Genomic DNA, 22,503 nt, shown 5'->3' with positions numbered 1-22,503 from the left:
ATTTCTGGGAAATTGGCCCTCTTTAACCAACGGTGGTCTGAATAAGCATTGAAGAAAATCTGGATATTTCTCGGGCCTTATTACAGATTTCCATATTCTAACTTCACACATCATAACATGGTAAAGAGGAGGTTAGGCCTTAAGCCACTTGATTTAGGCCATAGTGGTATAGTGGTGAGCGTAGTTGCCTTCCAAGCAGTTAACCTGGGTTCCATTCCCAGCCATCGCACTGATTGGATTTAAACTCAGACTAACAATCTTTATCCAACTGTTGCAGCAACTAACTACTGAATCAGATCTATAAAACATGCGGCTTAATTAGGGCAGAAATTTGGGAAGGTAGGCATCTCTCCTCACAGAAACTATATGTAAATCTGCTCTGATGGTCCCTTGAAATGAGAATAGCACTTTTTGTCTGATTTTCCACCCTAAAGAGAGAAAGATCTTACACTGAGTATGTTTCACATTTTCTGGACAGCCCGAAATGCATTGCAACCAATTAATTTACTTTTGAAATGTAATTATTATTCATAGAATCCCTACAGAACAGAAGGAGGCCATTCGGCTCATTGAATCTGTACCAACCCAGGCCCCATCTGTACCACCCAGGCTCTAACCTCGTAACGCCACACTTTTACCTTGCTAGTCTCCCTGACACAAAGGTTAATTTTTGCATTACCAATCAACCTAACCCGCATATATTTGGACTATGGGAAGAAATCGGAGCACCTGGATTAAACACACGCAGACACGGGGAGAATGTGCAAACCCCACAGAGACAGTGACCAAAGCTGGAATCGAACCTGGGTCCCTGGCGCTGTGAAGCAGCAGTGTGCTAACAACTGTGCCACCAGGCTGCCCTACCGCTGTGCCACCGTGCCGCCCTATTGAAGCACTGACAAGCACAGACAATAGCCATTTGGTAAGATCGCAGATAAAGCAACCAATTGAATAACCAAATGATCTGATGCTGATGGGAAAAGGATGTTGGCAAAGGTATCAGACTATTCTATCCTACTGCCAACAGTGGCATTGAATCTTTTACAACCAAGTAAACGAGCAGATAGGGTCTCAGCTTACCATCTCACCCGAGAAGTGGCATTCCTGACATTGGAGCATTGCTCAGTACTGCACTGGAATCTCTTTCTGGAACTGGGGTTTGAACCCATATCCTTCTGACTACAGAAATAAGAATTCTCTCAATTGAACCATTAGTAGACTTCCTCCCTGTGCATTCAGACTGATCTAAATCTGCAGATTGGTCCTCGGTCTTCTATTTTGCACGCCATACTTTAGGAAGGATGTCATGGCGCTGAAACGTGTGCAGAAAAGATTCATTAAGTTTATAACTTGGCAACAAAAGTAATTTTTACTATTGAAAACTGAATATTTTCTACTATTTTCACTTTCTATTTCAGACTTTTGGCACGTGCAGTATTTTGCTTTTGAACTAATATTACCATGCCCAATTCTAAATATAAGTATTGAACATTTCATGGCCCTCACTGTAGAAGCAGCAACTATCCAAGCTCTTTAGAAAATGTGACAAATGTTCTTACCCAATCCCCACCTCAGAGATACTGACTTTCTTCCTCTTGAGAAAACATAGAATCATAAAATCCCTATAGTGCAGGAGGAAGGCATTCACCCCAATGAGCCTGCACTTATAACAATTTCATCCAGGCCCTATCCATATAACTCCAAGCATTTACCCTACTATTCCCCCAACATCCAGGGGCAATTTAGCATAGCCAATCAACCTAACCTGCACGTCCATTGGCGGCACAGTGGTTAGCACTGCTGCCTCACAGTGTAAGGGATCTGGGTTCAATTCGCAGCTTGGATCACTGACTGTGTGGAGTTTGTACATTCTCCCTGTTTCTGAGTGGGTTTCCTCCAGGTGCTCCAACCTCCTCCCACAGTCCAAAGATGTGCAGGTGAGGTGGATTGGCCACACTAAATTACCCCTTAGTGCCAGGGGAACTAGCTAGGGTAAATGCATGGGGTTATAGGGATAGGGCCTCAGTGGGATAGTAGTCAGTGCAGACTCAATGGGCTGAATGATCTCTTTCTGCACTGTAGGATTCTATGGTTCTATGATCTTTAAAACAGTCTCCGCCCTTCCCCCTGCCCTGTTACTCCTCTGAAACTAAGTCTATTAGCTCATTTGTAATTGAACCATTGGTTCATGGTGTTCAAAGAAGTCAAATTCTATTTCCTGCATATGCAAAAATAAGCATCATCCATTAATGCTATTTCATCAAAATCTCGTACATGTTGGAGGGAATTTGAGGTGAAATATATATCTGTAAGGTTCTCAATAGAAGTGGCACAGATGTGCCATCAGCCACTGCAATACTACACTGCTTTAACATACAGCAAGTGGTATTGTGTAGTAGACACCTTGTCAATTTCTCGCAAAACATTATGAAATTTCATTCTATTTCAGGCTAGATGAGAATTACAACATTGTGCCGCATGGAATCAATTTCCAGGATCCAATTTTTCCAGATACCACCGAGAACAAACGGATGTTTGCAAGTCTCTTCCAGTTCGCTAACTGTACCAGTGGCACCCATCATCACACCTACACATCGGAATGGGAACTGCAAGAGGATAACCGGGTAGGGCTATATTGAATAATTAAAAGACTAGGTTAGGAAATTAGGCCTTGCATAGGGTCTAATAGAGCAGTGTTCTGCATGCACTCATTCCATGGTAAAAGGATGTGCCAGCTGGTTAGTAGGCATCTCGGGTCTTGCCTATTACATAAGTACATCAGGGGCTTAATGCTGATTTCGATCTCTGGGTTAAATTGGACTGCAAATACCCTCATCTTCTCTCATGTATGGTATAGTCAGTTTCTCCAGGTGCTCAGCACTGTCCTTACATAGACTTCTGAAACTGCCAGCAAAAAGGTAAGTCCAGCATCATTTTATTTTCCTTACTGTGGAGCCATGAGGAGCGGGATTCCTTCTCAACCACCCCAGTTCCGTCCCCGTTTCCCCGACCCAGTCTGGATGCATCCCAATTCCTAGGATCTTTGCCATGCCACATTTTTCATACCACAGTGTCAGAAACATCACATGTCTGTGATACACAAAATTACAATTGACCCATAACAGTGGCATAATGGTATTGTCACCACACTAGTAATCCAGAGACCCAGGGAAAGAGCTGTGGGTTCAAGTCCCACCATGGCAGATGGTGAAATTTGAATTCAATTAAAGAAATCTGGAATTAAAAGATGACCTGAAATCATTGTCAATTGTTGGAAAACCCATCTGGTTCACTAATGCCCTTTAGGGAAGGAAATCTGCCATCCTTACCTGGTCTTACCTACATGTGACTCCAGAGCCTCAGTAATGTGATTGATTCCTAAATGCCCTCTGAAATGGGGGCAGTTAGGAATGGGCAATAAATGCTGTCCCAGCCAATGATGTCATATGCCGAAAACGATTTTAAATAGTTGGCTTTTAAGTGAGCACAGGTCCAATTGATTCAATGTTAAAAGATTAATAAAGTTAATAAATAAATGCGAGTAACCAGCAGAAAGCAAAACAACTGAATCCCTCATATTTGTAAAATAAAACCTATCCTTTAGCAAGTGCAAAAGATCCAAATTACTTCTTGACACAGTTCTTGTGAATGCAAGTGTCAGGCAAGGCAGAGAGAAAGAGAAGCACATCATTGATATAGCAGGGAATTGGAGGTTTGGGGAGGAATTATCAAGCTTCACACTTTCTGCAGGTTTTGCAAAGTTTGGGAAATAGTGAATGGGAATTAGGAGTTGGTGGCTGTTTCAACATTCATAGCATTTATACCTTCATAAGTCAGTCAACGCCGCAGTAAGTTTGTTGTGTGAAAGTGAGGGGTGATCTGCTGTCAACATTAAGGTGCAAAGGAGACTCAATACATGTGAAAAACTACATTGGAAAGCTACTAGTGCCATTATTGTGTCCAGCTTACTTCCTTGTAATCTGATGACAGGCTTCTAGTATTCCTACGCCTTAAGAATCCATGGTGCCTTTTCTTTAATCCTTTCATCTACAAATTGCTCTCTTTACCATGCTCAATACATGCATACCTTTTATGAATTTGGTCTTTTGTTTAATCCGACCTTTGAGCTTGTTGAATGGGCTCTGTGGTTAATAAGACCCTGCAGTATTGTTTTTTTAATGTTAATGGGACTGAGGAGAGGGCAATTATTTCCCCAGAGTTTGGGTTCTTTTCTCCGCTCTCCAACCCAGTGCCCTGACATGTGAAGCACAGGCTCACTATCCCAAGGCTGCGGAATGACTCAGCCAAAACACAAAAGTCCCTGATTGGAGCTGAACCATCCAAAGTCATTCCACATTGCTGAGGAATTTAAATAAACCAGTGGTCTGGCACCAGGAGTTCTGGTTTTATGCATTTACAAAGCAAATTTGAAAAGCATGTTCCAGTGTAGCATTCACTTGGAAAATAACAACTGCAGTTTTGTTTGCAAGCGAAGAATCTACTTTAAATTCTGTCTGGATGTCTCTGTACACGGGATCTCTGCTTTCAACTTTCTCAGCTATTAATTTTGGTTGACGTGTCTAGTTTAAACTCAGAGTACCAGGATATTTGTAACTTTCACTGCTGATCTGACTCTGTTGTAGGGGGTTGGGGTGGAAAGGTGGGGAGGGTGTACATTTTCAAAGGAGGAATTTAAAACGAAATTTCTAAGATATCTTCCCAGAGCCAAAAGAAATTTTACTTTCGCCTTCCAACCTGTTTCTCGGTAGGAACACGAGGTGTTAGGACAAAAAAATTGCAAAATAATTGTCATCGCTGGCTTACTCCTTGACAGTAAGAAGTCTCACAATACCAGGTTGTGAGGGAGTTTTGGGAGCACGATTCCTTCATCAGGTAAGTACGTGAATGGAGATTAGTCCCACTCACCTGATGAAGAAGCAGTGCTCGAAAGCTTGTGATTCCAAATAAACGTGTTGGACTTTAACCTGGTGTTGTGAGACTTCTGACTGTGCCCACCCCAGTCCAATACTGGCATCTCCAGATCAATGTTACCTCTTGACATTTACCTGCTTTAGTTTTCGGGTGGACCTCAGCCTCGGTGGTCACACGCTTGCCAGAAACAGGCAGGATCCTCCTAAATATATCTCAGTGAGAATGTTGTTTAGCTTCAAATTTTCATTTAAATCAGGATTCATCTGATATTCCCTCAACCCATCTACAAATCATGGAAGGAGACCACCATTTAAATAAGATTATTATTAGCTACAAATGAGTCAAGCTGGAAGTATTTCCTATATTTACATTTTTTCATTACTTTTAAGGTTTTTAATCACTTATTCAGTTTCAATTCTTCACCGGCTTGCTGAGTTCTTTATAATTCCTTGCCTCTTCAATTTGTTGTTCTGTTTACCTTCCAACCTTTGCCATCCTTCCCTTTAAGGTATTTCTTCAATGTTTGTCGAAGCAACTTTTGAGTGGGGTAATGGTTAGCACCGCTGTCTCACAGCACCAGGGGCTCCGGTTCAATTCCGGCCTTGGGTGACTGTGTGGAGTTTGCAATTCTCCCAGTGGGTTTTCTCCAGGTGCTCTGGTTTCCTCCCACAGTCCAAAGATGTGCAAGTTGGGTGGACTGGCCATGCTAAATTGCCCCTCGGTGTCCAAAGATGTGTAGATCAGGTGGATTAGCCATGGCGAATGCATGGGTGACAGGGATAAAGCAGGATGTGGGCCTGGGTAAGGATGCTATTTCAGAGAGTCAGTGCAGACTCGATGTGCTAAATGGCCTCCTTCCGCACAGTAGGAATTCTATAGGTTTTCCACCATCCTACAAAGTGAGCTGCTATTAGCAGCAGTTTTCCTATTCAGTGAGAATGATACTCCAGCATGAAAATCGATCAGGTTTCCTGCTGATGATATCAGGGGAGTGGATCAGAACCTCCCCACCACAATCCATCCATTGAACGCAGAAGCAAAGTTGACCCTGGTAGATTAAGTGATCTTTGATTCATTTCTGAGAAATCAGGGAAGAAGCCTTGAAAATGAATGAGCCTTCTGGTCGACTCTACTCCAAGTCTGTTAGGTGGTATAGGCTGGTACTCTGGTGGTGTCTGAATAGTTTCAAGAAGACCCTGTCTGGGGTGGAATCTCTGCCCCTGCATCAGAGGACTGACTTGTTGAGAGATACATGAGCCTCACCAGTGGGATTCAGGCTGTGGTTGGGGCCTGGATCCCTGAAGATTAGAAAGAAGGGGAGTTAGAAAATAAATCAATATTTTTAATTTGACAGACAGGACAGATTTTCATCATTGAGTGGATCCCCAGTCAGCCCACATCAGGAAAAAGTGCCCTCAAGGACGGGATTTTCACTGTGAGGGTCGGGTACAGCCCCAATAACAACAAGTCTTGCCTTGATAATACAGGACATCACCCCAGTTAAAATAAGAGAAAGGTCTGCCCCTCACACCCTTCACCTCCACACACTCCCCAGGTCCCATCCATACCACCACATAACCCCCACTAGCCACTCCCTATGGCCTTTCATGACCCTAATCTGAAGTATGCCCCCATCCAGGCCTTTGGCCCCTTATGCTCCCCATGCCAGGACATACCCACCAAACAAATTCAATGGCCCCTCATGCCCTCATGCCAAGCAATGACACCTCTATGCCCATTCACCCATTAAAAAATGTATAGAAGCAATTAAACCAACAGCGACAGTGTGATGTGTAAAAATGAACTTCTTAAAAAATCACGTGTTGATAACTTTCCACTCAAATGGATTTCTGGACTCTAACCAACCATACATAATGAAAACAATGCATACTAAATTGTCCCATTTTAAAAAGGGTGCGGGAATAGAGAGCATGAGATGTTTGTACACCAATATCTGAAGGTAGCACAACAGGCTAACAAAGCAGTGAATGAAGCATAAGAGATGTTGGGCTTTTTAGATAAAGATACAGTGTATACAGGCCAGAAAGTTAAACTCAACCATTATTAAACAGTTATTTGGCATTGTTCTCCTTGAAGCAAAGAAGGCAAAGAGATAAGTTTCTAGAGGTGTTTTAAACCATGAAGGATATAGACAGAATACATAATCAGAGCAACTGTTTCCGATGTCGCAATGAGTGATGGGAATGTGGGAAGGGTTGCCTGGGTGGGCGGTGGACATAGATTCACTAATAGAGAACAGGATAAATACTGAAAGAGAAATCATTGCACAGTCATGAGGAAAAGGTAGGGGAATGCAACCATCTGGATTACTCATTGCTTAAAAGTTTATTTATTAGTGTCATAAGTAAGCTTACATTAACACTGCAATGGAGTTACTGTGAAAATCTCCTAGTCGCCACGCTCCGGTGTCTGGATACACTAAAGGAGAATTTAGCATGGCCAATTCAATTAACCAGCACATCTCTCGGACTGTGGGAGTAAACCAGAGCACCCGGAGGAAACCCATGCAGACATGTGGAGAATGTGCAGACTCCGCACAGGCAGTGACCCAAGGTTGGAATCGAACCTGTCTCCCTGGCACTGTGAGGTAGCAGTGCTAACCACTGTAAAAGGCTGTTGCAGCCTTGATGGACTAAATTACTTCCGACATGCAATACTATTCTATCTAATTGATATGTAAAGAAAGCACAGGATCCTCCAGCCCCACTGTGGTGGGAGTTGTGCAGGGGATGCAGCCAGCCAGCTAAAAATTCATTGAAAGCAGACAATCCCAGCGGTGGGCAGGACTGGAAAATCCCAGCTTTCTTGCCAGCACATTGGTCAATATTTATTCCTTAACCAAGAGTTAAAACAGATGATCTGGCTGGTTTATTGGTCACTCTTTTGTTCAGTGATTGGTCAGTTTTTGTTCAGTGACTGCCACATTTATAAGATTCAAAAGCACTCCAATTGCTAAAAGGTACTTTGTGACATCCTGAAACACTGTATAAACATAAGTAAAAGTGCTTTATAGAAAAGCACTTTGTACACAGATAGATGTGATATGCAAAACATGCAGTGAATATGCTTGTTGTGGTTTTATATGAAGGCAGTGAGTCAGCCTAGTGGCTAGAAAGTCAGAGGCAAACATGCCCTGGAATTCTATGTTGTTTTCACTCTCTAAAACAGGATTTATAAAAATTCTTACATGAGATGTGGGGTACCGTTGACTGGACCAGCATTTATCGCCAATCCCCAAATTGCCCTTGGACTGAGTTACTTGCTAGCCGATTTGAGAGTCAACAACATTGCTGGGGGGTCTGGGCTGGGTAAAAATGGCAGAGTATTTTCTCCAGAGGTCATTAGTGAACCAGATAGGAGTTTGGGACAGTCGATTCAAGGTCATCATGAGACTTTAATTCCAGATTCTTTAAAAATTGAATTCAAATTTCACCATCTGCCAAGGTGGGATTCAAACCCTGGTCCCCAGAAGCATTATAGTGTGCCTCTGGATTACTAGTGCAGTGACAATACCTCTATACCACCACCTCACCTCTCAAGAAATCCTTGGCGAACTCAAGGGCTTTGATCCCAGCAGCGCCACCTTCACTGTGGTCACTTCTGGGATTGCAGCCAGTCTCAGAGCAACAGTCCAGAGTGCAGGTAAATAGTCCTGGGAATCATCAGTAAGTTCCCAGCAAGAGAGAGGGAGGGCTGATTTTGACAAGAGGGAGGTCTCTTCTGGCAGAGTTGGTCCCTGCCGATAAAAGGGACCACTCCATGGGCCACAGGGTGCCTGATCAGGTGGGATTCCTCACCCAAAGCCCGCAGAGAGGCCACAAGGTGTCTCTGGGTAACCGCTCCAGAGAGTGGTAAAATACCAGTGGCAGCAGGAAGAAGCCCTCAAGTGACCACTGATTGGCCGCTTAAGAGCCTCAACTGGTCTAAGGGCAGGTGGGTCCCCCACCACCTACCTTACAGCTGATAAAATAGCAGCGGAGGTGGGAAGACAATAGACACAGCACCCCCTGCCATCCCACTCAGTTTGATGCCTCCCAGCCTGCTTCCAATAGGCTGAGGTACAAAATTCCAGCCGCTGCGCTGTACAAAAAGGCAGCTGGTACAGAGGCAATGGCCTTGTGGCATAATCGCTAGACTATTAATCCACAAACTCTGCTAATGTTCTGGGGACCTGACTTCAAATCCTGCCATGGTGGATGGTGGAATTCGAATTCAATAAAAAATATCTGGAATTAAGAATCTACTGATGACCATGAAACCATTGCCGATTGTTGAAAAAACTTGTCTGGTTCACTAATGTCCTTTAGGGAAGGAAATCTTCTGTCCTTACCTAGTCTGGCCTGCATGTGACTCCAGAGCCACAGCAATGTGGTTGACTCTCAACTCGGGATGGGCAATAAATGCTGGCCAGCCAGCGACGCCCAAGTCCCATGAATGAAATTTTAAAAATTAAATTCAATTAATGAAATCTTGAATTTTACTAACATCGCTGCAAAGGCGGAATGCCACCAGAATGTCCAGAAACCAATTTCCTTCCTAATAGTATTCCATAAGATGGCAAGGCTATTAAAACTAAAAGATTGAGGGCTCTTCCACTTCTCCAAACTATACTTTATGTACCTTAAAAAAGCGTTTTATGATCTTCATAATGAATATAATGGATCCAGAGAGTATCTTCCACAATGTAGGAATGATACCTGCTGATGTTCCAGCAAACGTACCAATTCACAAAGTGCAATCCAGGAGCAAGTTCTCCAAAGACCATAGTCTAGGACTCAGGAGGATATCTTTGTGGAGTACACAGTTCAGAACTGAGGGACATACCTGTGCAGAGGAGACAGTTCAGAAGCCAGGAGTATATAGCTATGTAAACACCACAGTCCAGACTCTGTGGAAATTGTCTCCATTTAGAAAATGCTCTAAAGAAAATGGAAAAATGTCAAACGTGTTTTTCTTGGCTGCAGTATAGAGACCTTTTGCAGTTCCTACAGAATGTTTTAATCTCTGATAAGGATCAATGGATTTGAAGAGGAAACATTTGTCTTTGATTTTATCTGTGTTTGACTATAGAATGTGGATTGATCACATCCTGCTTAAGGACTATATATTTATTTAAGTACAGCACATAATTTCATATAGATGCTGATAATTAATCACCCTTCCAGAGGCTCCCATCAAAACTATCAAATAGTTCTGAAATACGTGCAATAAAGTGGCTACAATATCATTTCTGATAGTAAGGAGCTGATTTGTGATATGGGGAGGTTGGAGTGATTGGATAATTCCTTGCCAATATATGGGATTGAATCCATAAATAGTAAGGAATTAAATAGGTCACTGTAAATGTTGGGGGATGGAATTGCAACATGGGGACTGAGTTACCATTGTGATATAGAGGGGCCAAGTCATTCATTGTAATAAAGGGGTCATGTACCGTTCACTCCAGTATGGGGAATTTAATGAGTTACTGTGTAATGGGAGCTGAATCAACTGTTGTAACATTGAAAAGCAGAATAGAACTGGAAATCTAAAACAGAAACTGAGAATGCTCAGCAGGTTATGGCATTGGCCTGAAGTGTGAACTTTGTTTCCCTCCACAGATACTGCCTGCTGAATATTTCCAGCATTTTTAAAGTTTAAATGTTAGTGTGACAAATAGGCTTACATTCATACTGCAATGTAGTTGCTGTGAAAATCCCCCAGTTGCCACACTCCGGTGCCTATTCGGGTACACTGAGGGAGAATTTAGCATGGCCAATGCACCAAACCAGCATATCTTTCAGACTGTGGGAGGAAAGCGGAGCACCCAGAGGAAACCCATGCAGACACGGGGACAACGTGCAAACTCCTCACAGAGGGTGACCCAAGCTGGGAATTGAACCTGGGTCCCTGGTACTGTGAGACAGCAGTGCTAACCACCGTGCTGCCCCAGTTTTCAGTTTTATTTCAATAATTGTAATGTGACCAGTTAATTATTTGATATAATGTGGTGGGTGGGCAGAGAGAACTGAATAATCAATACACGAACAAGAGAACCAAATCTATCAGAGTATTGCTGGGATGCTCATAAATTCATAAGATATAGAAGCAGAATTAGGCCATTTGGCCCATTGAGTCCACTCCGCCATTCAATCATGGCTGATATGCTCCTCATCCCCATTTTCCTGCCTTCTCCCCATAACCCTTCAACCTATTACCAATTAAAAATCTGCCTAACTCCTTCTTAAATTTACTCACTGTCCCAGCATCCACCACACTTTGGGGTAGTGAATTCCAAGATTCACAGCCCTTTGGGAGTAGTAGTTTCTCCTCAACTCTGTTTTAAATTTGCTACCCTTTATCCAAAGACTATGACCTCTTGTCTGAGAATGCTAGCGGGTGCTGTGAATGACTTGCTGTAATAGGGAAGAATAGAAGCAGTTGCGATGCTGTTTGTGGGAAGTTATATGTCAATTGGATAATTCAATCGCCCCCTGAAAATGGAATTGCATTGCACAATTAATTCACATTCAACGCAATGCAGGTAGCATACAAACTGGGTGCTGCCTGCTAGTTATGATGGTGCATGCAGCCCAACTGTAAATGTGCCACCGAGTGGCCATAAGCCTCAACAAGGGACCCAGACTTGTGCGACATTAGCATCACCTAGAGCTGATCTGCATTATTTAAAACCAGAGTGTACCTCTTAAAGTAGAGCACGCACTGGAACTGTTAATAGAAGACAGTCTGAGTAGGAAGAGCGTGTGCTTCAGGATTCCCTGTTGCAGCACTGAACACATTAATGCAGAAGTCAGACAGGGGGGTGGTCCTCTTCCCTCAGTGGGTCAAGAAGCCTTCCAGACAAAATGTCAGAAGCAATAAGAGTGGATAGCTGGATGCAGGGCAGGAAAATGTTTAACGACCTTATTTGAGTGGTCAAGGTCAGTGAATGCATCTTCAAATGCAACATGCTTACCAATCAATCAATAGCCATGTACATTGCTCCATTACATAGATAATTTGGAAATGGGGACCAAGTGTAGTATGTGAAAATTCGCAGATGACACTAAGATAGGTGGCAGAGCAAAGTGTGCAGAGGATGCTGAAAGTCTGCAAAGTCTGAGTGGGTGAGGGTCTGGCAGATGGAGTACAATATTAGTAAATGTGAGGTCATCCATTTTGGTAGGAATAATAGCAAGGTGGACTGTTACTTAAATTGTAAAAATAACAGCATGCTGCTGTGCAAGAGGGACCTGGGTGTCCTTGTGCAGGAATCTCAAGGAGTTGGCTTGCAGGTGCAGCAGGTAATTAAGAAGGCAAATGGAATTTTGTCCTTCATTGCTGGAGGGATGGAGTTTAAAAACAGCCGGGTTATATTGCCACTGGTGAGGCCATACTGTACTGTGTACAGTTTTGGTCTTCTTACTTGCGAAAGGATATACTGGCACTGGAGGGGGCGCAGAGGAGATTCACTAGGTTGATTCTGGAGTTGAGACGGTTGGTTTATGAGGACAGACTGAGTAGGCTGGGGCAATAATCATTGGAATTCAAAAGAACGACGGGAGATCTTATAGAAACATATAAGATTATGAAGGAAATAGATAAGATAGAAGCAGGGAAGTTGTTTCCACTGGTGACTGAAACTAGAACCAGGGGGCATGGCCTCAAAATAAGGGGAAGCAGGTTTAGGACTGAGTTGAGGAGGAACTTCTTCACACAAAGGGTTGTGAATCTGTGGAATTCCCTGCCTAGTGAAGCAGTTGAGGCTACCTCATTGAATGTTTTTAGGCAAGGGTAGATAAATTTTTGAATAGTAAAGAAATTAAGGGTTATGGTGAGTGGGTAGATGAGTGGAGCTGAGTCCACAAAAAAGATCAGCCATGATCTTATTGAAAGGCGGAACAGGCTCGAGGGGCCAGATGGCCTACTCTTGCTCCTAGTCCTTATGTTTTTATGTTCTATTCACCTGCCTTTCACACACTTAACAACACATTCCACTATCTTATGTTGATCGTCACACCTCACCTTCAAACACTTAGCACTACTGCAAACTTCACACCTACATATCACATTTGTGCACACTGTTAGCTATGAATCCATGGCAGCTACATTACCCAACAGAATGCAATGCACTCAGTGATACCGTTTCTCTTACAGTATAAGATGGCACATACCCTCTGGCAGCCTCAACTAGCAGGGGACAGGCATGGTTATATTTTCTCACACCCATGGAAAAAATGGTGCTTACCAGTATAGGGACAGCCATAACTCAGGCTGCGGCCAGCTGTGAGTCTAAAATCAGACAAGATGTTCTTACCTAATTGTTCTTCTCACACAACACTTCCCCTCATTCCACAAACTTCTCTGATTTACAAAGTACAAATGCGCGTGATATGCACTTCTTGCTTTTTGTCCACCTCCCTGTGCTACAGCCCTAGTCTTGTGCCATTTTCCTTCCATAGACCCATAGGCTGCCACCTGAACACTCATCGCCTGACGGGTCTGAACAGAAGAGACTGATATTGAAGAAACATCAATTTCATATTTCCTACCACGAGCTCAAATACCAACAGGATATTTTGATTTGATTTGATTTGATTTGATTTATTGTTGTCACATGTATTAACATACAGTGAAAAGTATTGTTTCTTGTGTGCTATACAGACAAAACGTACTGTTTTAGCATAGAGACTTCTCGGCCATGCTCACCCCAAGACTGGAAAATCCCACCCGAGGTCAATGATCTTTGCATGGCCCATGTCCCAGCTGCTACAGTTCCCGTGGTGGGCAGGCAGGAAAATTCCACCCAGGATCTGAGCCACTGGTCGTGATTAGCTTGCACCCAGGGAAGGGAAAGGGTAGAACAGGTGCCACCTGACCAGACTATGAAGTCGTACAGAGTTCACGAGTGCAATGAAGGCTTTGAAGCGTATGTACAATGATGCACTTGCAGCATTGGTAGGTCTGACAGGAATCTTGCTATCTCTGTCAAGGAGCATGGGGGAGGATCTGCCACCAACTTGGCACAGGCCTGTGAACAGATCTTTTCGGCATGGATGTGGTAACCAGTCTCATGATCCAATCACGATGCAGTGTTTAATGACTGATGTTTCGGTTTCCACGGCATTGTGGGCAAAAGGAGAGTAACAGCTGAGAGTTGTACTGGATACTCAGACTGAGAACATGAAACATCAGCTTGTTGCTATGTAGGCTCAGGCTGGCTATAGATACCAGTAATCCATTGCAGGTTCTCATAGCTGTCCAGCAATCTGCCCTCCAACAGGTTACTAGGATTGCTGAGGACTGCCTTGAGGGCTGGCGGTAACTCCATGGAGTTTTTAACTGCTGCCCTTTCTCAGGATAATAACATTTTTCTAACCCCTATTGCAGATCTGCAAATGCTGTTGCTATTCCCTGTTGGCAACCAGCCCACTGTGCTGCCACCCTTGCCAAGATAGTGAAATCCAAATCCAGGCCTCTAGGCCCAGAGTTTCTCAAGGGCATCCTATAAAGCTCATCTGAGTCTCTCTCGCACTGAAAGTCAGCAGCCTTCCACCAGCCATATGAGCATCAGGACAGGCAAAGAACCCTCAGGATAGGCATTAAGGGTGAATAATTGACTTTTGCATGGATTATTGGATGGTTTATTTGATTAAGCTGGTTTGAAATGGTTGCTGATCCATGACAGAAGGAAGGTTGTTGTAGAATGGACATTTGGCGTTGTGTTCAGTGGAGCCATTGTTGCATGAGGTGGCCATGCACAGGAAGAGGGATGTGTTGGCTGCCTCCTCCAACGCTCTTGCTCCTCCTCTTCCTGCTCCTCCTCCTCCTCTGCCTACTCCTCCTGCTCCTGCTGCTTGCCATATCCCTGATGGCATGGTTTACCCTATTGATGGTATTATGCCAGGTGCAACACATCACAATGGATCAGAGCTTATGATCTGACTGCAGGGTTTCTATAGAATAGTGGGATTTCCAAAGCCCATGAGGTGGACATGCAGGCCACATGTGATTGGGCTCACTCAGCAGAATCACGTGGACAACCCTTGTCACCCTGCAGCCACCCTCTTGTTCAACCCAGGGGCTCAGTTAATGAGGAAACAGCAAGTTAGAGCAGAATCAATACATCATGATTATGGGTATTTGTGAGCCTGGGGTCCTGAGCCTAGTCACTGAGCACTTGAACATTCAGTGAGTGGAAGTCTTGGCAGTTGAAATTTCTTCACGCAGATTTGACTCCTGCAAAGCCACATGTGTGCCCTCAATGGAATCCTGCGTCTTGTAGAACCCCTTATCCTAACAAAGCCACATGCACGCTAATCCCGTTTCTCAGTGTGATGTTAACTTCCCTTACACAGCAGTGACAGCAAACTGAGAGCTGCTTACAGATATTGCCTGCTTCAGTCTGGAAGGACACTAAAACAAAAAGGGTTATAGTAACCTTCACAGCCACGCTCTGAGGCTGCAGGTCTGGTTCCAGATTTCCATCGGCATCTCTTTTGTCAAACAGATACTGTTCCTGACTAAGGTTAGAAATATAGAAACTAGGGGTAGGAGTAGGCCATTCAGCCCTTCGAGCCTGTCCACCATTCATTGCTCCCCCACACAAACCGCCCCAATACCCCTTTATCTCCTCCCTCCCAAGAGTTATATCTCCTTCTTGAAAACATTCAATGTTTTGGCTCAACTGCTTTCTATTGTAGCAAATTCCTATGCCTATCCCCACAACCACACATATTTACCCTAGCCAATCCTCCCCGGCACTAATGCTCAATTTAGCATGGCCAATCCACCTAACCCACACATCTTTGGACTGTGGGAGGAAACTGGAGCACCTGGTGGAAACCCACGTTGACATGGTGAGACCATGCAAACTCCACACAGATAGTGACCCAAGCTGGGAATCGAACCTGGGTCCCTGGTGCTGTGAGGCAGTAGTGTTAACCAGTGCACCATCATGCCAAAAGTTTATGCATGCAACATAGATGCCATTTTGGTACCAAAATGGCAACTGTAGCCCCAAAACTACAGGTGTTACAGAGTTGAATTTTGTGAATCTTTAGTTAATGTTATTTATATAAATGGATATGTAAGCAAAATCTCCTTGAAACTAAGGACACTGCAAAATGATATAGTATTAGGGGAAGCAGCACTCAGGAACTGACCTGTGAGCAAGCGGCAGGGTAGAACAGAACATTCCAGAATGCAGACACTTGGGAAGTGACCTACGCAGGAGCAGCAGGATAGAAACTGGCACAGTGGTTGGCACTGCTGCCTCACAGTGCCAGGGACCTGGATTCGATTCTTGGTTTGTGTCACAGTCTATGCAGAGTCTGCACGTTCTCCTTGTGTCTGCGTGGGTTTCCTCCAGCTGCTCCGGTTTCCTCCCACAGTCCGAAAGACATGCTAATTAGGTGCATTGACCATGCTAGATTCTCCCTCAGTGTACCTGAACAGGTGCTAGAGTGCAGCGGCTAGGGGATTCTCACAGTAACTTCATTGCAGTGTTAATGTAAGCCTACTTGTGACACCAATAAATAAACTTAAACTAAAGCTGGTGATGGTAATTTGGAACTGGCAATCTAGTCAGGAATCCAATATCTTAAGCAGGACAGTCTGCAATTCTCCAGGCATCATTAATGATTGACCTACCAATGGAGCCTGGTGGTGTAGCCCTCTCTTTGGAGCCTGGGACTTCTCCTACTTGGCTCCAGATTACACTGTCAACCAGTGCTTAAAAGGAAAGGTAGTTCCTAACTGAATGTGCAGTAGGAAGCTTACCAGTATCTAATATTTGTAAATGCTGCAATTTTAGCTGAATAAAGTCTAGCATTACCCTTGCATACTGATTGGATCTCCTAAAATACTCTAAGAGCTTCAAACTTGAATTTATTGGATACATCTATGGAGAGAGAGTGTCTGTATTGGTCAAGCAGAAATTTGCATGTATCGTATACATTTGCAAGTTGTGTGGTTTGGAGACTCTCAAACATGGGCTGCCACATACATCCTAGTTAATCATAGAACCCCTACAGTGCAGAAGGAAGTCATTTTGCCCATCGAGTCTGCACCAACAACAATCCCATCCAGGCTCTAGCCCATAACCCCATGCGTTTACCCTGCTAGTCCCCCTGACACTAAGGGGCAATTTAGCATGGCTAGTTAGCCTAACCTGCACATCTTTGGTTAATCAAAAAGAAATACAAAATGTAGGTAGCATTACAAAAATGCCTCAGTTGGTGATATCTAAAAAACCAGTGGTGACCAATTTATTTTATAGAGATACTTCCAATGTTAAAACCTAGCACTGTGAATCTCAGTTTTTATATCAAGTAGTTATCTACTTTATAGTCGTTTTGCCTGATATCCTATCAGAACCACTGCTTAAAAAAGAGCAGCAATCTTGATGTCCTGTTTTCTAATGGATGTTTCCAATGTCTCTTTCAGCTCCTGTGCTCAACTGTGCAGAAGGCGCTTTATGAGGAGGAAGAACGGGTGCGGAAACTCTCCCAGAAAGTGAGATCTCTTGAAAAGGCCAACAATCACCTGCGTGAGAAGGTGAAGAGGATTAAGCGCTCCCTTCGGCAGGTGAAGAAAGAGAGCAAGCGAGAAGCCATACTCCTGAAGCAGATCCTGCAGAAGGAGCAGAACAAGGAGAGGGGCAAGTTGAATGCCAAACAGGAGACTGGCAAGCAGATCCTGAAGAAACCAGTTAAGAAACCAGTCAGCCATAAACTGTAATGTTGAGGGCTTATTTGCAATATTCTATAAATCAAAGGTGTAATGGCCCCCTTACCAAGGGGGAACATGAAACATGTGGAAACTGCCTGCACCACAGCAACTATCCATTCCCTGTAACACTATAGTGCAGCAAAATAGAAAACAATGTTATTTGGCTTTCATGGTTGCATTATTATACAGTTGTACTCTTTGAGCATTTTATATCAACTTTTTGTTTTTAGTTAACACTTGTACGATTCTTAAGTGAAAATAGTTTGGAACAGGATGAAGGAGATCCACTAGCAAAAAAAAAGATAAAGCTTTATTATGATTCTCACTAAATTGGAAATGTCACTCAGAAAACGGGCTGATATGAAAAATAATAAATTGTACCATGGCAATAGTTCTGATGTACTGGAAGGAAGCTTATTATCGGGAAAAGGAGTTTTACTCTCTGTGGTTTATAATGTACCAACTGTTGAGAATACTTGACACAGATATTTGCTTAACAAGATGAAAAAACATCCTTTATTCTAGTATTAACTTTGCTCACTAATCAAAAATCATGGCACATTAAATGCACAAATTTATTTTCCAATCCCCTGTGAGTGAACTGGCCATTCTGTAAGTAAATAGTAAAGCTCAGAAGCATTTTGAATTAAAGGAAATCATGCACAGCGTGTCATAAAACATAAAGGATTGAATTAGCATTCCATGTAAATCACTTCCGCTTGTATCTTACAGCTCATCACATATTCTGAACTCCTTCAGTACATTATAACTTCATCCCTCTGCTATTCCTGTCCACAATGCCACATTAGCTGCCTCTTATTTTCTACGTAACTGGAAGAGGTGGGCCTGATGTTAACTCTGTGAAAATGAATGAGTGAGTTAAAATCTTGCCCTCTGAGTGAGAGAATGGAATGGCCAGAATATTCCAACCAGGGACAAAGGCTGTCAGTCATTGAAGACATCATTAATACCTTTTAGTGGAATTGGTAATTACAAGTCAAGCAATTTGAGTCAAATCCACTTGAAGCTTACTTTACCTGCTCCCTGTCCCCAAATATGGTCCGTTAACTTGAACTACCATCGCCAGCAACCCATTGATGGACAAAGTTCAGCTGACTCTGTTGTGGTTACTTTGGACTAGAGTGTGTAGATTGCTTTCTGTTGTAACCACTTTGCACCTTTGTGCTTATAATGCTTTTTTAAAAATCTCTTTGGCCAGAACAGATCTATCTGGCTTAGTTTATTTTTGTTGAAGAACTTATAGATTAGATGGAAAGTATTGCAGTTTGTATGTAAAATGCTTTCTCCTGGAGCTTGGCAACTTTGGCAGCTGAGGGAATGGAGACGGCAGCGAGGGAGAGTGATCTTAAATTGCAGTCATTACTCCTGCAGCTGAGTAATGGAGCTCAGTAACTCTTGGGAAGAATTTTCTGTGGGGAGGCTATGTATTCAGCAACTTGCAGGAGAGGTTATAGCATGGTGGTTACTCTGGGATTATTTGGTTAATTTGGGAGGAGTTTATTCCTGTTAGTTGAAGGGAGAACCACACAATCACATCTTGCCTTTCAGAAAACCTTCAGCAAACCTTTTCATTTAATTACAAGCACAACGAAATAACCATGGGATGATCAGAAAGATCCTGATGAACTTTTAAAAACAAAATATCTCCTTAGAAATAAAGTTGTTATTTAAAGGTTAGTTGTGTATTTGCGTTGATATACTGACTTAATATACTTGATGTAAAAGTATCACTGACATATAATCGTTGTTCTCAGTGTATACGCAACTGCAGATTTGTTATTGATTGAAGGGTCTTAATCCAAGTATTGTATTAATAAAACAGTTCTCACCTTTTCTAGTTCCTTGGTTTCAAGATCTACTTTCTTATTCAAAAGCGCAGCTTAACCCAAGGTTATAGGACAAAGCAATTTAGGAAGCAGTGTAGTGGTTCATAGTTAACTACAAGTGGCATCCTAATGTCTTAGGAACAGTAGGGCACCCATTCCTCACACTCTGAGCTTCGGGTCTCAACTGTGTGATCTCAAAGAAACAAGAGTGGAGATTGAAATAAAAACATAAAACACTGCATAAACTCAGGAGTTCTGGCGGCACCTGCAGAGAGAGAAACAGTTAACGTTTCGGGTCAAATGACCCTTCTACAGAACTGTGGAGATGAGTGGAAACTGAACACTGTAACCACAGGGCGAAGGAGAGTAAAACAACCTGATCCACCTCTTGCGCACTTCTCAGCATCTTACTGAGAGCACATCCTGTGTTTGCTTTCTCAACTCGTGAAAGACCTCAAGGGAAAATGCGAGTAACTCATAAAATTGTATGCCAAACAAAACCAAAGTAAGCAAGTGGATCGTGCCATTCCTATGCTGTTGCAAAATGTCTATGCAACTCTAATAAAATGACGATAGCTTTGATTAAAAGCAAAATATTGCAGATGCTGGAAATCCGAAATAAAAACAGAAACTTCTGGAAAAGCTCAGCAGGTCTGACAGCGTTTGTGGAGAGAGAATTAGACAGAATAAACTGTTTAATTTACCTGTGTTGATATTTGTTGCACATTCCAACAGCGCTTCTGAAGTACTTTATTGTCTGTGAGGCCCCTTGGGCTGTCCGGGGGAACATGTATGGTGCTACATAAAATCAGCTTCTTTTCCATTTTTCCTTGACATTTTACTGTCAAAACTCACACAGGTTCCAGCAACAAAGTCAGAAAATGCTGGAAAATCTCAGCCGGTCTGTGGGGAGAGAATAGAGCCAATGTTTCGAGTCTGGATGACCCTTCATCAGACTAGGTTCCAACAAACTACTTTGGCTATGTTTGATATTGTAGCTGAACTCAGCAATTAATGTCCAGGATTGCAAAGTGGAAGTCAAAAAGATGTAGGGGGTGCTGGATATTTCCTATGTGACTGCTGACTTCTGATTATCTCTAGAGGTAAATGCTTACCAATATTTTGAACTAAGATTGCAATAACCTTTTAAATGGGAGTGTTTTTCAGATAGGTAGACTGCTCATTCTGTTCACCTCTAATCTCATCCTCAGTCAAACCCATGTATAGTTTCTGCAAAGAACAACACTCCATATACAGAAAACGTTCAAAATCATATAACATGGGTTATATTTTAACCTGCTCTTCCAATAACCTAAGTATAAATCTGTTTGAATCAATTGAGTAAGTAAATCTCATTAACCTTTCATGGAATCATAGAAATGTATAACACGGAGACAGGCCCTTTGGCCAAAACTGTTCCATGCTGATCAAAAAGCCCATGTAAGCTAAATCTACTTGTCTGCATTTGGCCCATATCCCTCTAAACCTTTCCTAACCATATCTCTGTCCAAATGCTTTTTAAATATTGTCAACATCAATCCTTCAACTACTTCCTCAGCTCATTCCACATACGTACCATCCTCTGTGTAAAAAACGTTGCTCCTCAGGTTCCCAAAAACTTAAACTAGTAAGCTGAGTCTTGGAATGTTTGGGAATAATATTCTGTTTATGGGCCGGAGATGTCATCAAGATGCTCTTATAAGGACGCTCCTTACTTACCAGATTAGCAACTTGATTCTCGATTGACTGATCCTACATTCCTGAATGTAACAATTTGTCTCAAAGATTCCTACTTGTCAACTGAATGAGAAATAAGAAATAGATGGGGACAAGCCTTCTACATTGGTACAAGATCAAACTTTGAAATAATTATCCTCTGAAGTACGTGTCATTATGTAAAAGATAGGAGGGACATCCAATGGCAGGCAGGGCGAAAAATGATGGACATATCGAAACAATCAAATAATGCACACTGAAAAGCACAATGATGAGAAGATGCAAAAAAGAAAACGGGGATTCGACATACACCTGCACATAAGTTCCAAACACACACACAAATAGATTACAGAGTGGGGCATTAGATTAAGTAATTTAGAGTTCAGTAAAATCAAAGAGGCCTTAGAGTTAATGAAGCTTGGTGACTGGCGGGCTTTAGACAGAACTCATTGGTCCTGCAGCTTTTGGCAGGAGGACTTTCTAAAGGTTCGGACAGATTTACCTGTTCTTCTGGAGAGAGCAGTGCTGGTTAAAAGATTTGTTCAAAATCTCTGCACCTGGATACTTAGAATCAAGAGACCAGGTTCAAAATTTGCAATAAAGTGAGTGAGAGAAAACCCGATCAAAGTCTTGCACTTTCAGCATCCCTGTAGTGTGTCCTGGCTTGGAAGTTAATTATTTTGTCAAATCGGTCTGTCAGTGGTTTATACAGCTCTTTATTATCATACAACTCAAACTGATAAAACTGATTATCAGCATCCCTGTTGCGTGTCCTGGTCTGCAGCTAAATCTGGTGATTAAACACAGAAAGGGTTTTCTTGTCGAATGACCCTCTCTCTTCAACTGTCCAGTAATCCAAATATGGTCATGACTAGCGTATTCAAGGTATAACTTGAGCAGATCATGGCTGGGCATGCCTCTCTCAGATAGGGTCCTGTTGTCCAAGTGATTATGTCTAATAGTTTGTCTCCACCCAGCTGAGTACCCAGATAGTTGTCTGGATATTTTGCTAATGGGATAGGAGATGGCCTCCATTCGTACTCCTCCAAGGTCATTATCCCTGGTATTTCAAGTTTTTTAAAGTCTAAAGTTTATTTATTAGTGTCACAATTCGGCTCACATTAACACTTCAAAATCTGTGCACCTGGATAGTCAGAACCAACAGACAGGGTTCAAAACTTGCAATGGAGTGAATGGGAGAGAATTCAATCGAGGCCTTGCATTTCCAGCACCCCTGTTGCGTGCCCTGGCCCTGAAGTTAACTATTTTGTCAAAT

General features: G+C 42.8%; 1 protein-coding gene across 1 annotated transcript in view; it reads left to right on the top strand.

Moving 5' to 3' along the window:
• Positions 1-19,525, top strand: part of LOC145336460 (coiled-coil domain-containing protein 3-like) — a 29,207-nt gene extending 9,682 nt beyond the window's left edge. The window contains exons 2-3 of the mRNA XM_080181754.1: positions 2,450-2,624; positions 17,380-19,525. Of these exons, the coding sequence (XP_080037880.1) occupies positions 2,450-2,624; positions 17,380-17,673 (469 nt within the window). The 3' untranslated portion in view covers positions 17,674-19,525. The remainder of the gene's footprint in view (positions 1-2,449; positions 2,625-17,379) is intronic.
• The last annotated feature ends 2,978 nt before the right edge of the window (positions 19,526-22,503 follow it).

The sequence above is a fragment of the Carcharhinus amblyrhynchos genome, chromosome 3, assembly GCF_965287045.1.
Source record: "Carcharhinus amblyrhynchos chromosome 3, sCarAmb.v2.hapA, whole genome shotgun sequence".
In the NCBI taxonomy this organism is placed as follows: Eukaryota; Metazoa; Chordata; class Chondrichthyes; order Carcharhiniformes; family Carcharhinidae; genus Carcharhinus; species Carcharhinus amblyrhynchos.
Note: the sequence above shows the minus strand (reverse complement) of the source record. Positions and strands in the feature narration are given on the sequence as shown.